This window comes from Sapajus apella, unplaced genomic scaffold, assembly GCF_009761245.1.
Source record: "Sapajus apella isolate SASKATOON/1434 unplaced genomic scaffold, GSC_monkey_1.0 scaffold77, whole genome shotgun sequence".
NCBI lineage: Eukaryota > Metazoa > Chordata > Mammalia > Primates > Cebidae > Sapajus > Sapajus apella.
In genome coordinates this window covers 5,148,595-5,176,416 of record NW_022437017.1, presented here as the reverse complement: position 1 = coordinate 5,176,416, position 27,822 = coordinate 5,148,595, and the positions used below count along the sequence as shown (strand labels likewise).

Below are 27,822 nucleotides of genomic sequence, written 5' to 3'. Positions count from 1 at the left end.
CACATACCCCTGAGGGTCCAGCATGCCTGGCAGTGCCTGCCTGGAGCCACGTGATGCACCGCCTGACTGTTCTTGAGGGCCGGGGGTGAGTAAGAGGTGACTGGTGAGAGAGGGCCTGTTTAAGCCCAGCCTTCTGAGCAGCAGGCCTTGCTACTCAGATCATGTCAGCCTCAGTTTCCCCAGCACTGCCAGCTGCCTGCACACAGAGGCCAAGGCCAGTCCTCCCTCCAACCTTGGATGGAACCCCTGGGGCAGAGGGGTGGGCACCACCTGGAGGGAGGTGGGCTGGGGAAGAATCCAAGGTCCCAGCCCCACGGCCCATGCACATTCTCACTAAGGGTGTCGGGGGGCCAGTTCAGGCGACCAAAGGAGGCTGAGCAAGGTCAGCAGGGATGGAGGCAGGGAGGGCCCAGAGCCCCGAGAGGGCCCCTGAGCCTGCCTGGGCCAGAAATCCTGGTGCTGTGTCAGGCAGAGTAAAGCTAGTCAGCCGCATGAGCCCCCTTTCCTTTCACCCAAATCCAAGGGGCAGGGAGGAAAAGAATCTGGAAATGGTCTCAGCCAAAAGAGCCCCAAGGTGGTGTGGTCAGAAGCCACCGGAGATACCCAGGGCCCAGAGGGAAGGCGGAGCAGGCTGGGTCCAAAACTGGCCTAAAGGTAGTCGGTACCAATTGCTTCCAGATTCCCAAGGGCCAGGGAGACCCCAAAGCAGCAGTGGGAGGACGTGGGAGCTCAGCCCGGGGACTCGGCCCAAAGAGCTGCCCTCCGAGGGTGGGCGTGGGCCAGGCCCAGCTGGTGCAGATTCCACGTGATGACCAGTTCCTGTGGCACAGCCACGCACAGCCTCCTGGGAGGCGTGACCGAGACAGCCAAGGGGAGGCTGAGGGGCCAGCGGTCTGGAAGGCCAGTGCACCCCTTCACCATAGCAGCTTGGGCTTCAGTGAAACCTCGGGCGGGGCGACGTCAGGGACTCTGGGCTGCTGGGGCTGTTGCGGCCTAGGTATCACACCTGCACAGACCTTAGCGTGTTAAGCCACGCTGCTCAGAAGCCTCTCGGCATGAGCGGGGCGCTCTTCTTCAGCCAGGAGGAAACCCCAATGCCTCCTCCAGCAACTCCAGCCTCAAAGCCACTCAACCACTCTGAGCAGCGGCGCCCAAGGTGACAAGCTCCCCACAGAAGATTCCAGCTGTTTTACAACACTGGTGACGGGAGCCAGGAGCCAACTCGCTCACTGCTGGGGGCCAGGCTGGCTGAGCAGAGCGGAGTGGACCCAGCCACGGAGCTGCCTCACGGCTGCCCAGCGTGCTGCACACCCAGCCCCAGGTGCCAGAAGGCCTCACCTGGAGATGGCTGGCATGGGACTACATGCCAGGGCTGTGGCTGCCCAAGGCTGTGGCAGGCTTGGTGCCCAGCAGGCACTGCCAGGACCTCCCACAGCTGGGAGGGCTACTGAGGCGGCTGAGATTTCTGGGAGGCAGCACCGCCCCCACTACACCCGCCTCAGGGTCATAGTAGGTGGCACCATCTTCAGCCGGTGCCAAGCCGTGGGGGGCACCGGGAACTCAGCTTTGCCAGCCCATGTGCGTCTATGAGCCAAGACTAATTGTTACCCAGAGGCTGAACATCACCCCCAGCCAGCCCCGCCACCTCCCTGAGAGCCCTGGGGGCCACAGGCATAGCAATCAGCGCCGCCCACATAACCCCCTCTGGCTTTGTAGCTGGAACCTGCCTTCAAAGCCCAGGCGGTTTTTCAAAGCCTCAGCAACCCCGAGGCAAAGCTTCCCCCGGAGAGAGAGGGGAAGCCACAAAAGGCCCCTGAGGGCTGGGGCTGGCAGTAAAAGTGAGAGGCCCGACCCTCATCCATCCATTCGTTCATTTTCACCCGGTGCGGTATCTGTTGTCTGAATGCCAAGTGCCAGACATAGAGCTGGAAGACACCACCTCCATCCCAGGCCCCAAATGGGGTCTGGCCACAAGGCCACGATATGGCTACCAGCTCCTATGACTCAAGTCATGTCTGATGTGGTCCTCTGAGACTGTCCAGACGCCGGGCCGTGGGACAAGCCCTCAGCCTCTCATGGTGACAAGGCCACTCCCTGAGAGGGGTCTTCATCCCAAGCTCAGACGTGGGCAGGGCCAGATGTGAGCATCTCCAAGTCACAGGTGTGTGTGATGGGTGTGGGTGGGCAGGATGCTCTTGACTCCACCTACCACCTAAGAAGGGAGCCAGGCACGCCCAATTGCTCCTGACGGCAAGGGGCTGTCCGAAGCCCTCACCATTAACCCTCCAGACAATGGTGGGTCTCCCAGATACCCCGTTAGCAGGGGGATCAAGCTCCAGGCCGGGCTGACTGCGCCGTGGTCAGAACAACCGTGAGACACACCAGCCCACTGGCAGCACAGCGGCCAAGACCTGGGCCCTTGCAGGGGGCTGCTGGAGGAGAGGAGCTCAGAAGTTCGGTACCACGCCATCATGCTAGACCAGAACCACCCACAAATGCCACCGAGGAGTCGAGGAGGGACTCCTCACGAGGCAGACTTTATAACCTGACAGACGGGGAAACTGAGGCCTAGTGAGGTGTGGAGGCCCAAGGTTACAAGAGGCCAGTGGGGGCAGCAGTCAGTGAGACCTGAGGCCAGCCGGTCCCACCATACCCACCGCACCTCGACGGCCCACCCACCCTGCCCCGCCCCTGGCGCTCACTCACCTCGGACTTGAAGGAGGCCTCGTCCTCCGAGTTGGACTCCTCCACCTCCAGGGCCTTTTTGGCCTCCCGGGGCTCACTCTCGGCCTTCACCTTCTCCCCTCTGGTGCTGCTCTTGTCCTTGACCGGCTTCTTGTCCAAGAAAGAGGAGGAGGTGCGGGGCGAGGTGCTTGGAGCACTCCGAGACCCCTTCGAGCTGCTCTTCTTCTGCTTCTTGGCGCTGGGCTTTGGTGAGTCGGCGGTGGCTGGCCGCTTGCTGGAAGCCCGGGGTGGGGGCGGCGGCGGGGGCGGAGGCCCGCCCTTGGGGGATGTGCTTTCCAGCTTGGTCTCTTTCAGGGCCATCTTGGGCTCCTTAAAGGCAGCCTTGGGCGGTGGTGCCTTCTCCTCCTTGGGCAGCCGGCCCTCGCCCAGCTTCCGTGAGCTGTCCTTGGAGCTCTTGGCCTGCTCGCGCTCCAGCTCCTTGGAGGAGCTCTTGCTCTCGGAGTCTTTGCGGGGCCGCTCCCGGTGCTCCTTGGTCACCTTGTGCGGCTTGGAGGCCTTGCTGCTCTCCTTGTTTGCGTCCTGCAAGGCCAAGGGCAGGGAGGGCAAGGGGAGAGACAAGGTCACATGGCATTGCGGGGCACTCACCCCTGAGCCCTACAAAGCATAATCCACCTGATTCAGCCTCAGCTAGAAAAATTCTTCCAAAAATCGAAAAAGTAAGGCAGCAGGTGAGAGTTTTAAATGGCTCTGTCCCTTTAAACTATTAGCCAGTGTCAGAGGGTCCCCGGCAGCTGCAGGCTAAGATTCCTCTCTGAACTGAACTGACATTCCCTGAGGGACTCACGCATAGGGTGAGTCAGGCAGAGCCAGGCAAACCACGATGCCCATGCCCGCACAAACACCAGGCAGCTGGGCCTGGGAAAAGCAAAGGCTCTGCTGGCGCTGCAGGGTACTGGGGAGCCCTGGGGGGGCACTGGAGGCAGCCCTGCCCCTCATCTCAGCCTCGTTGGCCCAGCACTCATGCTCTGGGCTAGAAGCTCAGTGCTTCCTGCTCGGTCCCTCACGGCCTTCCTTTCTGAGCCTAGGCCTCCACACCCCAGGGTCCAGCCAGCTCGGGCCTAGCCTCAGGGAGCCAACTGCTACGTGCCCACTGGTACCGCACAGGGCAAACAGCTCCAGGGCTTCTCAGAAGGGAAATCCCCTGTGTTGCTTTCCTAAAACACAGAGGACATTCTGAGGTCTCCACCTCAGAAACTCAGGGCATTTAGGGTGCAGCTGGACTCAGGGGCTGATGCCACTGGGGACAGAGGGAAGGCAATGGCAGCAAGCAGCAGGAGGGCCCTGGAGCGAGCCCAGCTCTGTGACCTGCATACTGCGGGACCCAGGCAGAAAACCCTAGCCATCTGTGCCTGCTGCCTTGAGGAAGGGCAAGACCACCACCTCACTGGGTGAAGGTGCAGACCAGGCTGGCGGCGAGCTCAGTGTGGGGACTGCCAGCACCGTGGCTGAGTTGGCACAGCCCGAGGCCAGCCTGGGCTCTGCTGCTTGTATGTTGGATGTTTCTGCCCCACACCCCAATCCCACACGCACAGTGCCAGCACTCCCCACAGCAGAAACCATGCCTTTACCTTCCTTACAGAGACCCTGTAACACCCCACGCACCCAGGAGCGCTGAACAGGCTTCTCAGCCGTCCACAACCTGGGGCTCCACCCTCAATAGGAAAGGAGCATCAGCCAGCAGGTGCACGGCGGCCCCAGAGCCTGTCTGGATGATCGCACACCTGGCCTCCTGGCACAGAAGCCAGTAGCAGCCAGACCCCGAAACCCCTGGGGAGGGGCTCCAGGAGCCAGTGAGTATGGGGGATGGGGGGGAACACTTCATAGCTCCCCTGAAGACGTGCAGCTGGCCAGGGGCCTCTGCAAACCACCTGAGTGTCCAGGGACAGACTCCTCCCAGCAAAGAACCACAGGGCAGACAGAGCAGCTACCCCATGCCGGTCTCCTGAGCTGGCCTATCTCCTGGGCTGGCCATCTTCCTGCAAAGCCACAACCACATTCAGTGTCGAAAGCTCAAGAACAGTTCCAATGGCTGTGAAGCCTCTGCCGTCTCCCTGGAGAAATGGCAAGCCCTGTGCCCAGCCTGGCTGTTACACCGGGGGCAGTGGGAGTGCCCCCACAATACCCTCAACTGGCCTGGGCCATGCAGGGCTATCAAGGGCGTCCCCTTGGGAACTGGGGTGTGGAATGGGGCTGTGCTCCCCAGCAATCTGCTCCCCAAGGAGGGAGATGAGACACTGCAATGTCACATGCCATCCTGGACTCTTCCGGCAGGGGACACATGCCCACCTGGGCCGCAGGAGCTCAGCCAGCATCACAACCACCAAGGGCAGAAGGAGAGCAAACTGCGAAGGCACGCCCATGGCCCTAACACAGCTCCCATTGCACGCCCCTGGCCCAGGGTCAACTAAACCGCCACTGCCACCAGAACCTGCCCGGCTGGAAGGAGCCTTCCCAGGGGTGCACACAGGCACCTTTTACCACCGACTCTGAAACTATGCAGTAAATTGTGAGCACAAAGTGAGTGCTCTCCAGAGTGAGAAGCCATCAAAACCACGTCCGCAAGGTTGTCCGCGAACCTCCATGGCAAAGAGCAAGCAGGCCGAGTACCTGACATCACACGGGTGACACCCGGCCCCCTGCAGCTGCTGCCAAGGCCGTGGGAGGATCCTGCCCCTCTACGAAGCTGGGGTTCCTGCCTGCCATACCACTCTTGGATGGGGGCTGTCAAGTGGGGACAAAACCCCAGGACAGAGTCCCCCAAAGCTGCCGCAGCTGCACTCACCAGCAGTCCTCCAGTCCAGGGATTCTGATGCGCAAGGCTCCAAAAGGCCCGCCTGTCCCATCTCTCCCGGCTCAGGGAGCCCTGCTGAGAGCCCTCTGCTGGGAGTGCATGGCCCAGCCACTCACTCTTCAGGCAGAGAGCCAGTGACCAAAGGAGGGCGCTCAGCTGGGGAAAAGGCTGGCTCACAGGCCTGTGCGTCCAAGGACTCCGTGGGGGGCCAACAGCTCATTTGCCAGGCTAGGACTCGAGGCCATGGCTTTCTCCGAACTCCCTCAGCAGACAAGTGCCTTGGCGGAACCCTGTGCTGGACGCTGCCAACCTCCCCCCACCAGGTGGCTGGAGAAGGCTCCTGGGATGGAGAGGGTGGAGCCAGAGGAACCTGCCAGCAGGCCTCCTGAGCCCAGCGGATCAACTCACTGACTTGGGGGCTCCTGGGGTCTCAGAGATTCTCCGGAAAGAAAAGCCACGAGCAGCCCCGGCAGACGCAACCCCACCAGCCTAGGGGGCACCTCTCCAACCAGGAGGGCCTTTCTGCGCAGGGTTTTAGGTGGCTTGAAGTGACCCATATGGAAGAAATGGCAATTCCTTCTCTTCCTGTTGTGGTGGCTGAGAGGGGCACTGCCAAGATCCCCAGCGAGAGTGTTTTCTTCATTGAGCCTCCACGAGGGAGAGACAGGCCAGGAGGAGGCCCCAGGGTTCCATTTCCTACTCAGAGACTCTGGCAAGTCTGAGGATTTCTAAGATCTGCTGACCTTGGGGAAAGAGCCAGAAAGACCTGCCTAGGTGCTGCGGTTCTCCTCCAGCACGGCTGACGGGGAGGCTGGGAGGCAGCTGAGACCCCTGCCTGTCCCACCTGGGACGGCCAGAGCCACTCTCAGGGCCCGGCAGACAAGTGAGGTGAGGAGAACAGAGAGGACCGGTGGAGAGACGTGTGGGTGACGCTCCCGGCAATGCTCTGAGGGCCCGTGCAGCTCAGCCTCCAGGAGCGGCTGTGCTGAGTGGGTGGCTACAGAGGACCGGGATGTGCTGGGGGTTAAATGACACTGTGATGCTATCAAAGGGCTTTCTAGCATGTCTTCTGAGCTGCCACTCAGGGACAGTTTCAAGAGAGAAGCCCAGGAGCAAGTGCCACCCACCTGACTCACCGGGCCAAGATGAGACAAAGTTTCTTCCACAGTGGAATTCAGCTGGCGCCCACCTGGCTTTTCCCGCCCTTCTCCCACACAACTCTGCAGTGAGCCCCTGCCTGAGATGCAACGCCTGGCACGGCCAAGGGCAGGAGCAGCCCCGGCTGCCCCTGGGAGGGCTGAGGGGTGGACAGCTGTGGCCTGGACAGACAGAGACGCTCTATCCAGCGGCTGCACTGACAGCCATCAGTGAAGCTCTCAGGGCTTCAGGCCGAGCAGTCCTGGGGCCCGGCCATCGCTTGGCAGAACGGGAGAGGACTAGGCCGGGTCTCTGGCCTCAAGATGAACGGGACAAAGAGCCTATGATCATGGGCTTATTCCTGAAATCCTAGGGAAGCGGCAGTGCGCAGCAAGGGGAGTGCAGAGAGCTCAAAGAGGAAGACGCCAAGGGAGCGAGTTCAGGTGCGGAAGGCCCAGCCTGGTGGAGGGGCGGCGCCGGGGCCAGACCCACCACAGCTGGGCCCAGGCGCTCCCACGCGACTGGGCCTTCCGCCTCACTAACCTTGGAGCCGTGGGATGGTTTGGTCTTCTTGGGGTCAGAGAAGGCAGAGAGTGGAATTGTGGGTAACATGGGGTAGTCGGGACTGGGCCTGGACACCGTGTCTGCTCCTTCGGGCATTACCATCACCTAGTGACAGAGAAGAGACAGTCATTATCGATGGGCAAGGGGCAGGGGGCCCACACGGGCCAGGCTGAAGGCGGTGGGGCTTCCCTCTGCAGGAGGGAAGAAGGGAGAGCCTGAGCGCTTTCCTGAAAGAATCCCGGCACTTCCCCACTGGGGACTGGGTGCTGAGCACGCAGATGAAGCAGGCATGGGTTGGGAGCGAAGAAAAGTCTGGGGTCTAGGATGGTTGGGCCCGTGGGGGGTGAGGGGGCACGCAGCCTTCCGGGAACAGTGGACCGAGCGCTGGCCCAAGAAGACTTGCGGAGCACGCTGAGAATCACGGGAAGACAGCTGTGGCCAAAGCCTGACACACACGCTGAGGTTTAGGGGGAGCAGAGGTATAGCTCAGAAGGGCGAGAGCCCAGCCAGACGCCCGAGACAGGCAGGCAGCAACTTCCTGGGGTGCACACGGATGCAGCTCAGGTGGGTCCCACATGTCCAGGGGAATGAGCCATCTTTGGCGTGCGGTGACTGCAGCTGACCCATACACGGTGGGAGCACTCAGGCTAAGGCAGAGACCAAGGCAGGAGAAGACCTGTCCCCACCGAGGGGGCTCTCTGCAAAGCAGGCCCGAGCGAGCCAGCAAGCCTGCAGCGTGGGGCACCTGCTCCCGCGCTCCGACAGAGGCTTCGGATGAGGAAAGGGTCTGGGGTCCTTCCAGGAGGGCTCCCAGGAAACACTCGCTGCACACGGGGAAGTTTGGAGCAAGGTCTCGAAACACCAACACTCCAAGTTAAGGAACGCCACCACCACAGAGAAAGCTTCTCAGATGCCCGCGAGAGAGAACAAAAGAAGAAAACACACTTCAAAAAAGTATTGAAGTCGGGAGAAGCAGCACCACTAATAGCCCTGAGCACCTGCAGTTCCCCGGCCAGCCAAGCCTTTCATCTAAGGACGCTGACGTCATGTGGCCATGGGGACACTGGCTGAAAAGAGGGCAGCGGGCCCCTCGGGTCCCCGCTCTGAGCTGCTTCTCAGAGCCTGTATGACCATGATAGGAGCTCGGCACCAATGGCATGTGTGCCTCAGTCGTCCGTCAAAGCACGCCATGGGAGGCCCTCCGTGCTCTGGGGCACGCACACCAGGCAGGCTCACGGAGGAGCTGGGGAAGGCCGGCCATGCACAGCAGGGCTTGCAGGAGGCTGAACCCCATTCACTCTCAGGCCCATTCCTTCAACTCTCGCATGAATTCACCTTCTTTCCCCTCAAAACGACGCTCTAGATTGACTTTCAGGATCACGCAGCGTCTCACTCAACACAGACCCTTGAAAAAAACGAACTGGGAAAGTGAACACACGGATGACTCCCACCTCCTACAAGGTGCTGCCAGGAGGTCCAGGCTCCCCGATGGACACACAGACCCTCGGCCCGGGGGCAGAGACAAGGCATGGTCCCAAGGGGCACCGGGTTGGAACGGTGGAAGTCCTGCCCTCTCACCCTTGAATTACCAATCTCCAAGTGACCCCCAGTGAGAGGAGCAGAGAAAGCAGTGCTCACCGACACAGAAACCAGCCCCTCCTCCTGGGTCTCCCAGCACCGACAGCTCCACAGCGGGGCTGGATCACCTGCTACTGGTAGGCCACGGGAAGCTCTGGGAGGAGCCCCTGCCACTGAGGCCTCTGGCTGCTCCTAAGGCTGAGAGCCCCACTCAGCCATGAGCCCAGGGCAAACCCCAGAGGCCTGTAAAGTTCCTGCCCAGCCAGCCAGCTCCTGAGGCAGCTCACCCTCAGAGGGCAGAGCGCCCAGTGCCTGGGGCAGAGACCACCCACTAAGGCACCTGCTGCAGCCTGCGCTCCCTCCTCCTGACTGGCCCTTCCTCCCAACCTCCCCCCGTGCCTCCTCCTCGCCCCTGGCTTTTATGTGTTGAGCTGATGCCCTCAGAACCTTCATCACTGCCGAGCAAAGGAAGCTGCCTCCCACAGGGAGTGAGGTCCTGGCTGCAGCCCAGAGAGACCCAGGGAACACCACTTCCCCAAGCCATGCCACCATGGAACCTCCAGGGACGCCCAGAAACACCTAATGCAGACACAGAGAAAATACCTGGCCATGAAGAAAGGTGGCCACGCAGAGCCAGGAGGGCGCTGGAGCCCAGCCACCCACACTCAGCCACGCCGTCCACATAAACCCACGCCGGCACCGCCCTGCCCAGCCAGATCAGAGCTACAAGCAGGGCTTTACAAGGATTATGGCAGGACTCACTCAAGCTTCTACAAGGACAGGAGCCTCCTTCCTCTTAGGAGAACGATGCCCACCAAGGACCGTGCTCCATAGGGAGGAATTGGGGCTCCCCAGCCCGACACCCATAGCCACGGTGCCCCAAGTTCACCAAGGGGACGGCCCACCCCACCCAGATATCCCACACATTATGCATGCCACACATACACCTGTGACACATTCACACTCCTCACAACGCACGTCATACCATACGTGACACACCACACACAGTTCCCACAAGTGACACGCCACATGCCACTTATACCCCATGCGTGACATGCCACGCATACCATACATGATACACCAAACAACATATGGACATACTACACACCACACATATACACACACCACATGCCACACCCACCCACACACCACTTACACCCCATACACGACACACGTCACAAACATGTACATGACACGCCCCACAGATAACACATGTACATACCACACACATACATGCCACACCCACCCCATACCACACACACCACACACCACACATACATACCACATACACCACACACACACACACACACACACACACACACAGAGACGCCACACACTGCACGACACACACCACACATACATACCACACACCACACACACCACACACACCACACACACACACACACACACACACACGAGATGCCACACACCACACAAGACACACACCACGCCACCACAGGCTCAGGCCTGCACCCAGGCAAAGGCTCTGAGGCCCTGAGTCCTGACGGTAGCATTGCTGTCCTGTGCCACGTCCCTCCCTCCACGCGCCCCTCCTCCACGACCCCCACCAGCACCTGTGCCCGCCCACCCTGTTGCCAAGAACGCTTGTGAGGAGCTCTGCCCCAATAAGGTCCAGAGGGCTTGACTCCAGCCACCAAATGGGGGTCCCAGCCACACAACTCCTGGAGAGCCCTGGCCCCAGAGCTGGCGGTGTCGTCTGGCCTCCCGAAGTCGGAGGTGACAGCAATGTGCATGGCAGGGGCCCTGTGAAGAGGCCCTGCCCGGCTAGTTACAAGCCAGCTCCAGGCACAGCCACGCGGTCAGACCGGCCTCGTGCCAATCCCTTCCTGGCACTTCCTGCAGGAAGGTGCTAATTACCCACGGCCACCCAGAAGCACAGGGTGACCAGCAACGAGTCACCTGCAGCCACCACACCCCGGCACAGGCTGTGGAGCTCCCAAGTCTCCTCCAGCTCTGTCGGGCACTGCCGTGTGACCTGCACCTTGGGTCTCGGCTCCCAGCACCGACACCTCCAGCTGGGCACAGGGGGCCGCAGCAGAGCAGCCTCAGCGGGGCGGCCCCTTGGTGGGCAAGAGCTGGGACACTCACCCCGCCGGCCCGCAGGAGCTTGTACCGGAACTCCGTGGTGGGGTTGTTGAAGGTGAGCTTCTCGCAGCGCAGGTGGTTGACGGGCGGATTGCCTTCCAGGTTCAGGAACAGGTCGTAGGTGAAGCAGACTTTCCTTGGCTCCTCCTGGAACAGAGAAAACAAAAAGGTCCATATTGGAGGAGTGACCGTGGGGCAGAGACGGAGCTCCCCATAGGTCCCCAGTCCCCCACTCTCTCCTGGGCCTTCACTCCACTCTCTCATATTTGCGCCTGCTTCTCTCTTGGGTGCCTACTACCCTGCCCTTACTCAAAATCAACCAACCTACTATGTGCAGCCAGCTGGGCCTTATAGGCCCCATGGCAGAAACAAAGGTCATTCATAGCCATGTTCTCAGATAGTTATGGGAAATGCGCATCCCCCTTGAACCCTCACAGGGCCAATAATGGACAGGGAAACGAGGCGCAAAGACACTAATTTGTGGCAGTGCTGAGACCTGCCCCAGGCCTCTGATGCCCACAATCTCACCGCCTCCACTCCCTGCCTCTTTTGCAGTCAGGGCCAAGCCTGAAGGATGCAGGACACAGGGCGCAGACTCAAACGACAGAGCAGAGCCCAGGGGGCAAAAGCACAGGGTCATGAGCCAGCTTCCAGGAGGCTCCATCTACTCTGGGTGCCGCCCTGCACCCTTGCCACCCCAGAAGACAGGGATGCTCGCATGGCATGGGGCAGGGGCTGATGGATTTTGTGAACAAGGGTGTGAGGAGCTCATGGGGAGTCTTGGAAAGGCTGTGAAGGAGGGGCTGCGATGATCACAGAAAAGCCAGGCAGGTTCGGGGCAGGCAGGCTTTTGGGCAGGAGCTGTCCGCACTGGCTCCTGTGGAGGCCCAGCAGCGTGTGCACGGGCAGCGTTTCTGTGAACCTTGAAATTTCGAAGCAAGACAATTTCACTTGCTTTTCCTTAAGGACCCCACCCTGTCCTGTCCCAAATTATGTAAGCTGCAGGTCCCACTAAATGGAGATGTGCTCCTGGGAGCGGGGACATCAGGCTGGTAAGAAAATGGAGTGGATGGGGAGTGTGGAAGACCCGCACTATGACAAGCCCTCATGTCACATGGAGGAGGGGAAGTTTTTATAGAAACAACGTGCACGTGGTAAGGCACGGTGGCTCATGCCAGAACGGTGGGAGGCTGAGAACAGATCACTTGAGGTCAGGAGTTTGAGACCAGCCTGGGGTACATGGCAAAACCCCATCTCCACTAAAAATACAAAAATTAGCCAGGCATGGTAGTGAGCGCCTGTAATCCCAGCTACTCAGGAGGCTGAGGCGGAAGAATCACTTAAATCCAAGAGGCGGAGGTTGCAGTGAGCTGAGGTTGCACCACTGCACTCCAGTCTAGGTAACAAAGACTCTGTCTTAAAAAAGAAAAAAAAACAAAGGTGTACGTTCATGTTCTCACATCACGGGCAACTGATGCTCGACTAGGGTGCCAGACCACACATTGGGGGCCAGGGAGTCTCTTCAACCAGTGGTGCTGGGACAGCCGGATGTCCACCGGTGGGAAAACGGACACGGCCCTACTTCACTCACATACAAAAAACAACTCGAAATGGCCCCAAGACCTGGACGTCGGCACTAACACCACATAGCTCCCGCAAGAAAATACAGGGATCAGTCACAACATTGCATTTCTTATAACACGACACCAAAAGTACAGGCAATTAAAGAAAATGAGGTCATGTGAACTTCATAAAAATTTCAAAATGTTGGCCAGGCGTCATGGTGTATGCCTATAATTCCAGCACTCTGGGAGGCTGAGGCAAATGCGGAGACAGACACGGACGAGTGGGTAGCAGGGGACGGGTGGGAGGTGCACGAGTGACTCTAACAGGCACTGGGCCTCTTCTGGGAGTGATGAAAATATGCTGGAATTTGAAGATTGTGATGATTGCACAACACTATGAATATACTAAAACCACCAAATCTGTACACTTTAAAAGGCTGAATTTTATGGTAGGTGAATTGCAACTCACTTTGTTAAAATACTGTCCACCAGGATAAAAATAAGAGTATGGGCGTCTCGTGAAGGCTTCTGAGTAGAGGGAACACTGCTCAGAAGGTTGAGATGTCACACGGGCTCCGTCAGTGGTGGGGACGCTGGGCAGAGCTCCAGGCCCAGTGCCCTCTGCACCCTCTTTATTTTCAGCCCTTTCCCCGGCAGCCTAAGCTCGCAGGTACACGACCACACCCTCAGTCCTGGCAAGAGAGGACAGGCTGAGGGGCTCAGGGTGCTGCGGCATGCCATCTCTCCCCAGTCTGCCCAGGAGTCCCGGGTACAACAGCACGGGAAGGAGCCTCCAGAACCGCGAGTCTGGACAGGGCAGACAAGTGAACAGGTTCCTGATCCAAGGCCAGCCGGTGTGGCCGACAGCGACCTTGTATGGGGAAAGCCCCGATCTCAGAAGAGTGGGTCTCTGCCCCAGCCCCAGGGAGGGAGGCGTGACCCATCTAAGCCAGGCTTGGGCTCCCTCCCCTTGTCCGAGGGGACACGTGGCTTAGGCTTGGATAAGAAGGCGGAAGGGAAGGCGGCCCGGGGAGGGCTTTCCTTCCCAAGTCATAAACAAAACTGCAGGGACAAAGTTTCTCGCCACCTCTCTTTGTCCTGCCAAAGCGTGAGAGGTGGTGCCTGTGGGGGTGGCTTCCACCCCAGGACATATGTGAAGGGATGCCAGGCTCTGGCATCTCCTGCCTTCTTGTCCTGGAAGAATACCAGCCCCTCCAGGAAGCCCTGATAGACACTTGCTCTGAGCAACTGAATGTATCCCTACCCGACACGCTCCTCGCCATGTCCACACTTCCCCTACGCAGCTTTCCTTAAGGACTCGAATGTGGCCAGGTGCCCCCCCTCTGTGCCCTCTGCCTTTACAGAGGCACTTGTCCCGGGGGCATGGGTCCCACCAAACTAGGAAGCTGGTCTGTGAGGACTCCTCTCCTGCCCTCCCCGGAGGTGTGCAGCTGGCCCAGTTCCAAGTGAACCAAGTGAGGAGATGCTAGAGCAGACTGGAGGGGGCTGGTCCAGCAGCAGGGGCAGGAGGGGCTGGGAACGCTCCCTGGAGGCTGTGGAGGGCTTGAAGGATGTCCAGGAATCAGTCAGCTCAAGAAGGGTAATAGGTGGATGGATGTCCAGGCTGGACCTGAAAGGAGCATGGGCAGCCTCAGGCGGGAAACAGTGGCAAGGGCTGTGGTGTCATCACTGGGACCCCCAAACTCCAGCCTGGCTGCGGCTGAGAGGGGAGGGTGGAGAGAGGTAGTGGCGCTGACCCTGGGGAGAAAGGCCTTGGCTGCCCCTGCAGAGGGGGAGCCCTGTCTGGAGGTGGAGGAGGATTTTCAGTTCAGGAACAACGGTCACATCTACATCTCAGGAAACCACACCCTCTGGTCCAGTATGCAAAGGGCAGACGCAAGCCTGCACTTCTGGGTGGAGGGCTGGCTGGACCCTGGCAGATAAGGGGGGACAAGGTGGGGGAGGAGAGCTCTTGCCCCAGCTTTCCTAAAGAAGTGACACCACTAGGTGAACCTGGAGAAGGGAAGCAGCTAAACTGCACAGACTGTCCGGCGGACTCACAAAAGGCCATCAGAGCGCCCTAGCATCTCACCATCCACTCGGCAGGCACCACGGACTCAGGCAGCCACATGGAGAGACCAAGCCTCCAGATTCAGGCCCCCGAGACAGGGACACGCGACTCAGAGGACGACCCTGAGTGCCACTGCGGGGCCACAAGGTCCTGAATCTCCACCAAATAAATTGCGAAGCAAAAGAGTGCACGAATGAAAAGGTAGTGGGAGAATCTAGAAGGGAATTTAAGAGACAAACCAATGAATCAGCGTATGGATCTCATCAACATCCTGATTCAAACAGGAAAAAAACAAGACTTTAAACACTGGCATATTGAGAAACTAAGAGATCATTCATCATAAATATAACCAAGTAATATGGTAACATAACTAAGAGATTACTAATTCACGGGTGTGGTCCTGGTAGCACTGTCTTGTTAGAGGCCCCTTTTGAAATATTTAGACATAAAATGATGACATCTGGGATTTGCTCCAGAATGACCAGGAGGGCAGCAGTGGCTGCAGCGAGCTCGGCTGTGCAGGGACCACCTGTGGGTAGGTGATGGCCACGAGGGGGTTTGCTGCATCTGCCTCTGTAAATGCTTCAAACTTTCCCTGGTAACTTCTGAGTGGATGCAGGGCAGCAAGGCTATGCAGAGGATGGACATGGCTGGAGGCATCCCCGTGCAGAAAGCCTGGGTCCTGAGGGACACCAGCGGGCAGGCTGGCCGTGGTCCTGCCCCCAGGCCTCAGGATCTTCACGGGCAGTGTGAGGGGATTCACCGAGATGCCACAGTGCTCAGCACCCTGCCTATCGTCCACAGAAGCCGCCACTGCCCCCACAAAGCAGTCTGAGCTAAGAAGGGCACCTGGGGAGGAGCAGCCAGTTGGTACCAAAGCACCGGGATGCCCCAGGGATGCTCCCTAGCTCTGCCCACTGCCTGGCACAGAGCACCCTGGGGCTTAGAACCAGGTCCTCTCCTCTCCACACCCGTGGCCATGGCTGTGCACCCCGCTGCGTGGCAAATCCAGCCACATCTCCCGAGCTCCTCGGCCAGCCCCTCTCTCCTGGACTACCTGCCTCCTAACCATCAGCCGCTTCTACCACAGCCCCTTTCAGGCCATGGTGTCTCCACGGTCTCAGTGTTCACCCCAGCCCACCAACGGCCTCGATGAGCCTGGAGGAAGCGCCACACCCTCAGCGTGGCCAGGGTGACATGCTGCCTTCTTCCACTCCTCCTCCACCCAGCTCACCCCTTCCTGACCCCACCGCCCCTACCCTGGCCTGCTGCTGTCCCCAAGCACAGAGCACTGCTCACTCTAGTTCTCCTCATAGTCCAAAGCACATCTGTCCTCTGTCACCTAACCCTGCTGGCCTGTGAGCACCACACACAACGGGGCCATCCTGTTTTGTTCCTGATGGGCCTGGCGCTGAGGTAGCACCAGCATCGTCTGCTGAACATCCCTAAACACCCATGTATCCCCACAAAATGCCATGGGAGCCTACCATAAGTTCCCAGCAGGGATCATGAGAGAGGAGAGGTCTCTAACCTTACGGACAGTCAGGGCAGGAAGGCGAGATAGCCACACGGTAATGACGCCAGAATGATACCAACCATACCATGTCACAGTGTCTGCACAGTGCTGACAGTGACCAGGTACCTTCTGAGCACTCAAGGGGAGATTGCTTTCCAGCCCCAAAACCAGGTGCTCCTGGTGTCCCCATGTCACAGATAAAGAGGCTGAGTTGGACAGGGGATCTGGGCAGCAGCAGAGCCAGTGTGCCCTGGAAAGGTTCTCAGGGAGCCCCAGATCTTGGAGAGGTTCCTGTTGCCCACACAAACCAAACAGGGCAGGCAGCCACAGTGAAGAGACCTGGCATGTTCACAACTGCAGAGAGGTACGGCACGGAAAAGCAAGTAGGCAACCCCACCAGCAAGGCAGAGATCATGTCCCGAGGCACCCTGCAGCCAGCACCCCAGGATCGGGATCAAGGCCGGCTTCTGGAAGCTGCCAGTGAGTCACAGGCGCTGGGAATGACTAAACAGCACTCCCTCTACATAAGACCTGGGGCTGCAAAGCTTAGGGGCTGCTCAGGGGGCTGCGGAGCCCTTCCTGCTACGCCTGAAAAACAGCCTCCTGGGAGACACCGGGACAGCAACACCTTCGTGCCCCTGAGGCCTGGCAGCAGGCTCCTGAGCACTGGCAAACTCGAGGCTGTCAGGCCAACCATCCCGGGATGACAGCCTTAGTGACTCCAGCCAGACTGCGCCGTGACCCACTAATGGCAGCTGCCTGCTGGACTTACATGTTCCCAGGCCAGGTCAGGAGCAGCTGCCCACTCCCAGGCCGCTGGCCATGAGCCAGCATCTCTCTGGCCTCAGCAAACTCAGATGCAGAGGAACTGGCCAAACAGGTGCCTGTGCCAAAGGCTGCAGCGTGCGCCATCCACCGCCCAGGGCGGGGAGAGTCCAGGCAGTGAGCTCGGCGTGCCTGCTGGTGCTCCTCGGGATGAGGATCACGAGGGCTGAGTGGCCAGGCTGGCCTTGGCACGAGGCACATCAAGGCAAGGCCCTGTGGCCAGCATGCCACGTGTGGAGCACCTGCTGCTGCCGCCACCTCTGAGAGGCCACACTCCCTCTGCCCCACACGCCTTCCCTCCCAGCCCTAGGCGTGAGTGAGGGGAGAGCAACCAGCCCTCCTGTAAGGTCTCCCGCTCCTGCCGGCCCCAACTTGTCTCCTGGCCATCTCTGCCCTGCCAAGCTCATCCGGCGCTGCCTGGCATTCCCCTGTGAGGCCCCAGGGTTCACAGACATATGCTGGGCTCAAAAAAAAAAAAAAAAAAGTTAAACCTGCATGTGATCATGGCTCCAGATCAAAGGGCCTGCTTATGGGAAACACCAGGGACGCATCCCTATGAGATAACGGCACCAATTCTCAAATATTTTGCAAGGGAGGAAAAAATAAGTGAGGGGAGAGAGGTGGGATGAAGGGGAAGGGGAAGGGGAAGGGGAGGGAGGGAAGGAGGAAGGGAGGGAGAGAGTGGGAAAGAGGGAAAGAGATGGAGGGAGGAAAAAGATTTAAAGATGCTCGAGAGAAAGCAATCAAGAAATCAAGAGAAATGCTTGGGCCTGGCACAATGGCTGCCACCTGCAATCCCAGCACTTTGGGAGGCTGAAGCGGGAGGATCACGTTGAGGTCAGAAGTTTGAGACCAGCCTGGTCTGCACAGTGAGATCCCATTTCTACAAAAAAAAATTTTTTTTAATTAGCTGAGTGCGGTGGTACATCCGTAGCCCCAGCTACACAGGAGGCTGCGGCAGGAGGATTCCGTAAGCCCAGGAGTTTGAGGATGCAGTGAGCTATGATCTGGCCACTGCACACAACCTGGACAACAGAACAAGACCTGACTGAGAGGCAGAGAAAGAGAGACAGAAGCTCCAACCCTACTTGAATCCCGACATGAACACATTATTTTAAAAGATGTGGGCACACACAGAGCCTCCCTGGGTTTTTGCAGGGAGCAGGTGGCAGGCCACAGAGCTGACTGTGTGTGAGACGACAGGACGCTGATGGTACTGGACGTGTGAGGATGTTAAAGAATGATTAACTTACCAATTCCTAGGTAGAACGGAATTGCAGTTACGTTTGTGTCTTTAAGAATCTTATCTCTTACAGGCACATCGGAAATATTAACAGATTAGAAAACGTGATGTCTAGGACCCGATTCAAAACAACCCAGGTGGAGAGAGGAGAAAGCCCCTGGCAGGTCGAGGCTGTGGGAGCCGAAGGTGGAGGTGGGGGGCGGCTGCTCTGCTGTTCTCTCTCCTCTGTATGTTTTTTAAGACGTCTGCATTAGAAAGGAGGATTCAACAGATATGCTTGGCTCTGCCCCCAGCGTGCCTCACAGCTCTGAATTTGAATTCAACACCACCTCTGTCTCTACCAGCCTGCCCCTGTCCTGGAGCTGGGAAGACGGTAGGGAACTGGGCAAGTCCCTGCCTGGAGCCCAGATAGAACCCTCCGCCAGAGTCCTCTCTGGCCAGCAGGCAAACGCCTTGCTCTGCTTCAAGTGGCCACCTCAGTACCAAGCAGTGGGCCCCATGGGGCTGGGCACAGGGCCACAGGCCTTACACCGTGGCACGGTATTCAGTCCATGCCAACACCCTAGGAGGGCATCGCTATCTCACCAGCTGCTAGGAGAGGAAGCTCAGGTGTTGTGGCATCTGCTCATTTGCCAAGGCCTCACAGAACCAATAAATGCCAAACCCACTAGTTCACACATCAAAAGCCCCCTGCAACCACAGAGCCCTGCCCCTCCTCTGGACACAGCTGTAAGGCACTAGGCTCTCGAATTGACTGGCCCACAGCAAACTGGAATGCGGCTGATACAGTCCAGTAAGAAAGCAAGGGAAGAGCAGAAACATGGAAAAAAGACGTCCAAGAAGCGAACAACCCCATCTCTGAAATCCCACGTCCAGGATGTGATCCAACCAAAACATCCACAGAGTATAAACAAATGCATGAGGGGGTCACCAAGGCACCCCTGCAGAGAGAGACCCCCAGATGCCAAACGTTCCCCCTGGAACAGTCAGGTAAATGACACCTGACCCAGACACCAGGGTTCGTGACATGGACCCTCACCGGAACCAGACACAGTGGTCTGTGCTGACCCTGGAGGGCCACGGTGGGAAGTTCAGAGGTGCAAGTCACACTCATGCTCACACACACATGCATGCACACATCCGTGTTACACACACACACCCTACCTGCACACCTGTGTACACACACACCCACATTCACCTGCCCTTACACCCGTGCACACACACACCCATGTACACACACCGATGTACATACACATTCACTCATCCATACCCACCCATGTACAAACATACACACAAACCCACACCCAAGTACACACTCATACACGTGTATACACAACCACCCACCCCACTCATACAGACTGATACACACACCTATGTACATACACAACCACTCACACACTTGTGTACATACACACCCCCACACACACCTATGTACATACATACTCGTATGCACACCTGTGTACACACACATTCACACACACCTGGGTAAACACATATACACACACCTGTGTACACACACTCATACGCACTTGTGTACATACACACACCTGTTTACACACACACCTGTGTACACACACACACAACTGGGTACACACACTCATACACACACATTAACCCAGGCCCCTCCCATGCTTGCCTGACCACTCAGCCTGCAAGGTCAGGGAGACCCTAGAGACCCCACCCCCTCCCACAGGTGCGCTCGGGGCCTGTAGCCCTGTGTGAAACAGCAAAAGCCAGCCAACTACAGGCCTGCCTGGAAGGGGCCTGGCCCTCTCAGGGGAGGCTGGGGAGTTTTCTTCTTGTACCCCTGAACTTAGCCCATTGTGGAGCATGCTGCCACCACTGGAAGGAGCTGTTAGACGCAGCAGGCGACACAGAGGGCAGCTCGGAGCCGAGCTGGCGCCAGCACTCACCGTCCTCACCTGCAAAGTGGGAAAGGCAGAACCCACCCCATATACAGGTGCTCAAGTGCTACTCCTCATCACACGCTGACCCAGAGAGACCCCTGAGACACCCCGTTGGGAGAAGAAAGCAAACCACAAGACTGAGAGCACCATGGAACCCACAGCTCTCAGATTCAAAAGTGCAGTGGGTGTGATGCCAGACAGAGCACCGAGGAACCCCCCCAGCTCTCAGACTGAAAAGCGCGGTGGGTGTGATGCCAGACAGAGCACCGAGGAATTCCACAGCTCTCAGATTCAAAAGCGCGGAGGGTGTGATGCCAGACAGAGCACCAAGGAACCCCCCAGCTCTCAGACTGAAAAGCATGGTGGGTGTGATGCCAGACTCCCAGGGAGACCGGACCCCACACTCAGCTATGAACCTCCCGAGAGAGCACGAGGATTCCGGAGCAGAGGGATGGAAAAGGGAGGAGCTCCAGTTCCCACCCTGTGTGCTTCCGCGCTTCATATTTCCAATAACCAGAATCAATTCCTGCATCGATTAGCAATGATGAGAAACCAAAACAAGAAGGCAGAAAGGCAGACGCCACACTTTAAAATGCTCTCCATGGAAACAGCCAGATGTTTTTAGACATAAAGTTGGCTTCTATTATCTAGTGGCCAAACTTAATGATTTCTTCTCAATCTGACACCAGAAACGGAAGAAAGCAGACAGCAATGTACACACGTGTAAAGTGACAGTTTGAAATCTGGACCATAACAAATGAAACAAGACAGGAGAAGATGTCCCCAAGATGAGCCCATGAAAGCCACCGGCCTGAGGCTGCCAGGCCAAGAGCAGCCAAGCTGAGACCTGAGAGTGGGCAGCCCCTGGGGCCACCTGCCTCCCTCTCTGCAGGAGGCCCTGCCACCCATGGCTCAGAGTGGCCATAAGACAGAGACACGAGAGACAACACATGCCCATTATAAGGAGGGCCTCTCTCTACTCTCAACTGAGGCCGCCGGAACCCACAGCTCCCAGACGCCCACCCCACCCTGAGAGCCTGTGTCCCCCAGGCCACTGTCAGGCAGAGTCCACCTGGAGGCAGGGTCCATTCAGGGCTTCACAGGCACCAGGACCCTGGCCCACCCCTGCTGGACAGCGCCTTCCCTGCTCTGGGAGCCGCAGGGCAGATGCCTTCATCCTGCGGCCCTGTCTCTACAGGAGGCACAAACATCAGTCAGGAAAGATGGCCTCAGAGAAGCTGGGAAATAATTTTATCAGGCACATGCTGAGATGGAAATTTAGGGAATATAATGTGTGCTTTCAACGCCCAGCCAATTCTTCCAGCCCCTCCTCTAGGGACCCAGGAGGAGGCATTCTGGGCCTCTGGCCCGTCCCACCGTCCCAGCCTTGGAGGTCCTGGGGTGGCCGTGGCGGGTCCAGGGTTGGGCCTCGCCTCCTCTCTGCCTGCAGCAATGGGCACCTTCGCTCTTTCCTTGTGCTTCTCTGCTCAGCTCCAGACCTGCCCTCTAGGAAACGCAGATGCGTCTGGGAACCCACTTCAGGGAACGGAAGGGTGATCCAGGGAAAGACAGACCGCGCCTCGGCTGGTACACATCCATGCGGCTTGTCACAATGCGGCAGCCCGGCCCTGCCCCGGGTCCCTGCACACAATGTGGCTTCTGTTCTGGCTCCCTCCGTAATTCACCAGCCAAGGCCTCCCGCTCTGCTGCATCAACCGGCCGATTGTCCCTGGCGGAGCGCTCACTCTATGGGCTCACCAGAGGGGCTGCCCGCCTCCTGAACTCTGCAAGGCCCCAGGAGCCTGGGAGCCAGGGAGGGAGCCTGAGGCTCGCTTGGCTTCTGCGCCAGCCAGCGGTGCAGGGGCAAGGGGAGAAGACAATGGGGGCCCAGAGGGGGTTCCCTGCCTCAAGACCTGCTCTCCCCAGTCTTAAATTGAGCGCACAGAGGGGCAGCCCAAGTGGAACCCGTGTAGGACAGCATTTACAGCTGAGAGCCATCTCCACTCTACAGAGGGTGGGGGCTACGGAGGACACCCAGGCTTGGTGGCCCTGGAACCACCTTGGCATGTGTGACTGCCTAGGGCCTGCCAACACAAGCAACCCAGGATGTGTCAGGAAGATGCCGCTGAGGGTCTTGAGGCTCTGAGGCCAGCACAATTTAACTTACTTTGAAAAACTTTCCACGTGAGCCCACGCACACTTCCTAATGACATGAACCAAATCGCCCTTCCTGTGCCTTCGGACACCTGCATGTGGGAAGAAACGGTAAACTGGTGATGGTTGTGGCTCCCTGTCCAATGACAGCTTGTTGCAGAGATTGGGGAGGAGGTCTAATATCAGTGGCAAATAACCAAAAGAAGCTTCTTTTTCACACTTGGCCATTTCTGAACACTGGACTGCCTCTTACTATCAGTGCGCACCCTCCTGTGTTTCTTCTCCTGCTCTCAGGACAGCTTCCTTCAACCCATGCCACGGGAGACTTAGACTAACAGAAGTGGAATCTGGGGTCAAGGGAGGGCAAGTCTCACCACCCCAAACGGCCACACTCCCCTTTCCTGGCACTGTTGGTACTGGGTTGAGTAGGAACAAATGCCCAGGCCAGCTTCCCTCATGTGACAGGATCTACAGGGCACCTCGGGGCTGTGGGCCAATGTCGGCCACAGAATAGAGCGGGCTACTGACATCTCAGATGACCCCTCTTGCCATCCGACAGTGGCTTTCTCTGCTCCTCTCGGTTCTGCCAAGCATACCATGCCAGAAACTTAGGACTACCTGGCAGCCAGCATTAGCATGACAGAGACAAAGGTGAGGGATAAAAGGACTGCAGGGAAAATTAAGTCACATCAAATGATGCCTCAGAGAAGAGCTCCTGAGTCCAGCTGCTGATCTTGGCTAATGACTCAAAACAAGACAAAAAGCAACTGTGCTAAAGTCTGCAGGGAATGTAAAGCAACAACATGGTGGGGTCACCAAGTGGCAAAGCTGAAAGAGACCCCGAGAGTCCGTCCCGCCAGAACAGAACGTCAATGTCAGAGGGCCCCCAGCAACCCCCGCAGATTCGGGGAGGCCAGCAGCCCCCAGGCCCCTGCCCCACCCAGGACCAGGGCATCAAAGCCCTCCAGGTCAGCCCTGCAGCCCCTCCCAAAGCCCTGACCCTGCCTCCTAACTGACTCCAGGGCACAGACAAGCACTTCCTGTTTGGCAGCCACTGAATTACTTCTGGAGAGATGGAACCAGGTCTGCACTATAATGTCACTGACCTACTCCAGAACATCGAGGCACAGGCATGGGACAGGCATCTAGCTGGGGCTTCTGAAGCTTATGCCCAAAGAGGCAGGCAAACCTGGAGGGCTTGACCACTTACAGAGGATGCAGCAGCAAATGTTACCATGTCACCCCGGCGGATGAGCAGCTCTGCCCACCCACCTCACCTCCTCACACTCGCAGAGCCCCCGCTTCATCACCCAGACTCGACTCTTACACAGCTGCCCCTCCACCTGGAAGGAACCGCCCCATCCTCTCAGCCTCACTTCAGGAGTCAGAAGTCAATCTCGCTTCTTAGGAGAACCTTCCTGACTGGGCTCGGCGGGCGTGGTAGCTCACGCCTGTAATCCCAGCACTTTGGGAGGCCGAGGCAGGTGGATCACGAGGTCAGGAGATTGAGACCATCCTGGCCAACATGGTGAAACCCTGCCTCTACTAAATTTAGCTGGGCGTGGTGGCGGGTGCCTGTAGTCCCAGCTACTCAGGAGGCTGAGACAGGAGAATCACTTGAACCCGGGAGGTGGAGGTTGTAGTGAGCAGAGATCACGCCACTGTACTCCAACCTGGAACCTGGGCCACAGAGCGCGACTCCATTTAAAAAAGAACCCTCCCGGCCCTTTCTAACTGGGTCCCCGTGACACACTCGTAGCACCCAGCACCTGGGCTTCTCAGAGCTCATGACCCGTTCTGCTGTGGTCACTTCCTCTCTGTATGTCTGCTCTCTCTCGCCCTGTCTGTGAACTCCACCAGAGATGGGACCATGTCCACTTGGTCCTCACTGGGCCTACGCTTGGCAGATATCTGTCACATGAAGAAGTCCATGAAACTGCAGCAAAGAATGAAAGAAAAGCAATTTCTTCTCCTCACTGTAAATGACCTTTTTTTTTTTTTTTTTTTTTTTTTTAACAAAAACCTCATTTTCAAAGAATAAATGACAAGGGCCTCCCCTATTAGATACCCGCTACCCTTTGGCAGTCTCCCCCGCCTCTCTAAACAGTTGGCTTGGTGCATGCTGCCAGTGGACAGAGAAAACAGAAGCACAGACCTCAAGCGTGGCAAAGAGTTTTAGACACAAAACCAGAAGCACTCGCCAGAAAAACAACAGCAAGCTGTCCATCAAAATCAAAAACGTCTGCTAGGCAAACACATACTATTAAGAGAATGAGAAGATAAGCCACAGACTTGGAGAAAATATTTGCAAATCATATGCCAGGTAAAGGAGTTCTATCCAGAGGACATACAGAACTCTTAAAACTCAAGAATAAGAAAACAGCTAACCCAATTTTTTAATGGGAGGGAGGGGCAAAATTCTGAACAGATACTTTACCAAAGAGAATATATGGATTGCAAATAAACACATGAAAAGATGCTCATTACCATCAGCCATCAGGGAGATGCAAATCAAAACCTCACCAGGCACCACTTCACACCCTAGGCCAGACGGCTACAAACAAAAAGGCAGAAAAGGAATTGCTGGTGAGGATGTGAAAAAATCAGAACCCTCATACCTTGCTGGGAGGAATGTAAAATGGCACAGCTGCTGAAAAACAGTCTAGCAGTTACTCAAAAAGTTAAATAAAGAATGTGGCCAGGCCCGGTGGTTCCCACCTGTAATCCCAGCACTTTGGGAGGCCGAGGCGGGAGGATCACTTGAGGCTAGGAGTTTAAGCCCAGCCTGGGCAACATAGTGAGACTCTCTCAACAAAAAAATTTAATTTTTTTTCTTTTCTTTTCTTTCTTTCTTTTTTTTTTTTTTTTTTTTTTTTAATAGAGACGAGGTTTCACTATGTTGCCCAGGCTGGTCTTGACCTCCTGAGCTCAAGCAATTCTTCCACCTTGGGCTCTCAAAGTGCTGGGATTACAGGCATAAGCCAGTGTTCCCAGCCCTTAAAAAAAGTTTTTTAAAACTCAATGGGTGTGGTGGCGGGCACTGTAGTCCCAGCTACTTGGGAGGCTAAGGCAGGAGGGTTGCTTTAGTCCAAGAGGTAGAGGCTGCAGTGAGCCGTGATCACACCACTGTACCCAACCCAGCCTAAGCAACAGAGTGAGGCCCTGTCTCAAAACAAACAAACAAACAAAAACCCAAAAAGTTGGCTGGGCATGGTGGCTCATGCCTGTAATCCCAGCACTTTGGGAGGCCAAGGCAGGTGGATCACCTGAGGTCAGAAGTTCAAGACCAGCCTGGGCAACATGGTGAAACCCTGTCTCTAGTACTCTAGTAAAAATACAAAAAAAAAAAAAAAAAAAAAAAAATTTGCGTGGTGATGCATGTCAGTAATCTCAGCTACTCAGGAGGCTGAGGCAGGAAAATTGCTTGAACCTGGGAGGCGGCGGTTGCGGTGAGGTGAGACCGTGTCATTGCACTCCAGCCTGGGCAACAATAGCGAAACTCCATCTCAAAAAGAAAAGAAAAGAAAAAACAAAGAGGAAAAAAGGGAAAACAACCCGACCATATTCAAGGACTGGCAAGGATTTGGAGAAACAGGAACTCTTCCTGCTGGTGGGGTTGTAAAATGGCACAGCCCCCTTAGAAAACCATTGGGCAGTTTAAAACGTTAAAACGTTAAATAGACCTATACCATGTGACCTAGCAATCTCCACTCTTTTACCCAAATAAACTGAAAACATGTTCACACAAAAACCCGCATGCAAATGTTCAGGGCAGCCTTATCATAATCATAAGAGCTGGAAACAACACAGACGTTCTGCAACAGGTGAACGAATAAACAAACCCTAACGCATCCATGCAGCCGAACACTACTCAAAACAACACAGCAAAACACAAAGATTCATTCATACAGCAACATGGATGAATCTAAGTGCGCTTTGCTAAGTGAAAGAAACCAGACACAAAAGGGCTAATATTGTCTGAGTCTATTTATATGACAATCTGGAAAAGGTAAAACTAACAGAATGGTAAACAGATGAGTGGCTGTGAGGGCTGGCGTGGGAGGAGAGACTGACTTCAAATGGACAGCGTGCAGGATGGAAGGAGACAGAGCCCTGGTAGATACATGACTCTCTGCTGAGTACGAACTAAAAAATCAATAATAACCAGATGGGCAGAGGGGGCAGACCCCAGATGAAATGCAGCTATGACTAACGCAGCTAACTGTATTACCAATGCATGACATGACCATACCAGGGAAAGGGCTGCCACAAATCACCTGGTAACTGCAGTGCTCCAACTTCACACTGCGAGTCTCAAGACGGAAAGAGCTGCACACCAACGCTGAGCCCTAGCTGCCAACACAGGAGGGATGGCTGTTGATTCTGAATCTACTTTCCCAGTATCCTGGAATTAAACAGGTGAGCAAACACAGTACAGATAACGGGAGCCAAGTTTCCTCCTTCAGAGACAGTTTTATAAGGAAGCAAGAGGGGAAGGCATGGATGAGCCCGCTGGTGCTGGATGGGATTGGTAGCCTGGAAGGAGTTTATGATAGTTTTCATATGACACAGACAGATGTAGAACTAAGCACAAGAGGTAAAGGGTGGGGGTGGTTTCCTAGCTCTGTCATATGAAAGGACCTAAATGCAGTGACAACCAAGCGGCAGTGAGCACACTTGGCTCCCAGATCTTGGCTTTTAAATACCATTCTCCAACAGCAGGAACCGAGGGCCTGGGAGCAATGGAAGATTCTAGGGCTGGAGCAGGGAAATACAAGGTAAGCCTGTGGTGCCAGAATGTGAAAGCACCCCCAAAACCATGGAAATATAATGAATGACAGGCCCAAACACGAGAACAATTTCAACACAAACAGGTAACAACAGAACTGGATTGTAAAATAACCCAAAGAAAAAGCAAATACCTATGAATCCAGGTGTATATAAGTAAGTGAATACATAAATGGGAGAGAAGGGACAGCTCTTTTGTACTGAAAAATTCCAGTTACTAAATGTAGAAAGGAAAGAGGAAATTAAAATTACCATTAAACCACCACTGGGGGATGCTAAAATTAGTGGATGGAACTACAGGTTAAGTAGCCCTTATCCAAAATGCTTGGGACCAGAAATGTTTTGGATTTCAGATTTATTATTATTTTTTGGCTTTTTGAATGTCTGCATTATACTTACTGGTTCAGCATCCATAATCTGAAAATCTGCAATGTAAAATGCTCCAATGAGCAGTTCCTTTGAGTGTCATGTTGGTGCTCAGACTTTAACATTGGAGCATTTTGGTATCTTTTTTGACAGTTTCATTCTGTCAACCAGGCTGGAGTGCAGTGGCTTGATCTCACTGTAACCTCTTCCTCCCGGGCTCAAGCAATTCTTGTGCCTCAGCCTCCCAAGCATCTGGAACTACAGGTGTGTGTCACCACACCCGGCTAATTTTTATATTTTTAGCAGAGACGGGGCGCCATGTTGGTCAAGCTGGTCGCGAACTCCTGACCTCAGGTGATTCGCTCGCCTTGACCTCCCAAAGTGCTGAGATTACAACAGTGAGCCACTGTACCCACCCTGAGATTTTGGAGGCTTTTTGGTCTCTGGATTAGGGATACTCAACCTG

At 56.4% G+C, this 27,822-nt stretch overlaps 1 protein-coding gene across 3 annotated transcripts in view; it reads right to left on the bottom strand.

Annotated features, from left to right (window-relative positions):
• MLLT1 (MLLT1 super elongation complex subunit) overlaps positions 1-27,822 on the bottom strand; it is a 73,350-nt gene that overhangs the window by 9,035 nt on the left and 36,493 nt on the right. For 2 of the 3 annotated variants that reach the window (XM_032252101.1, XM_032252100.1), the window contains exons 4-6: positions 10,925-11,068; positions 7,217-7,342; positions 2,707-3,264 (exon numbers count right to left, since the gene is read on the bottom strand). In XM_032252101.1, the coding sequence (XP_032107992.1) occupies positions 2,707-3,264; positions 7,217-7,342; positions 10,925-11,068 (828 nt within the window). The remainder of the gene's footprint in view (positions 1-2,706; positions 3,265-7,216; positions 7,343-10,924; positions 11,069-27,822) is intronic. The other variant, XM_032252102.1, reaches the window with a different exon arrangement.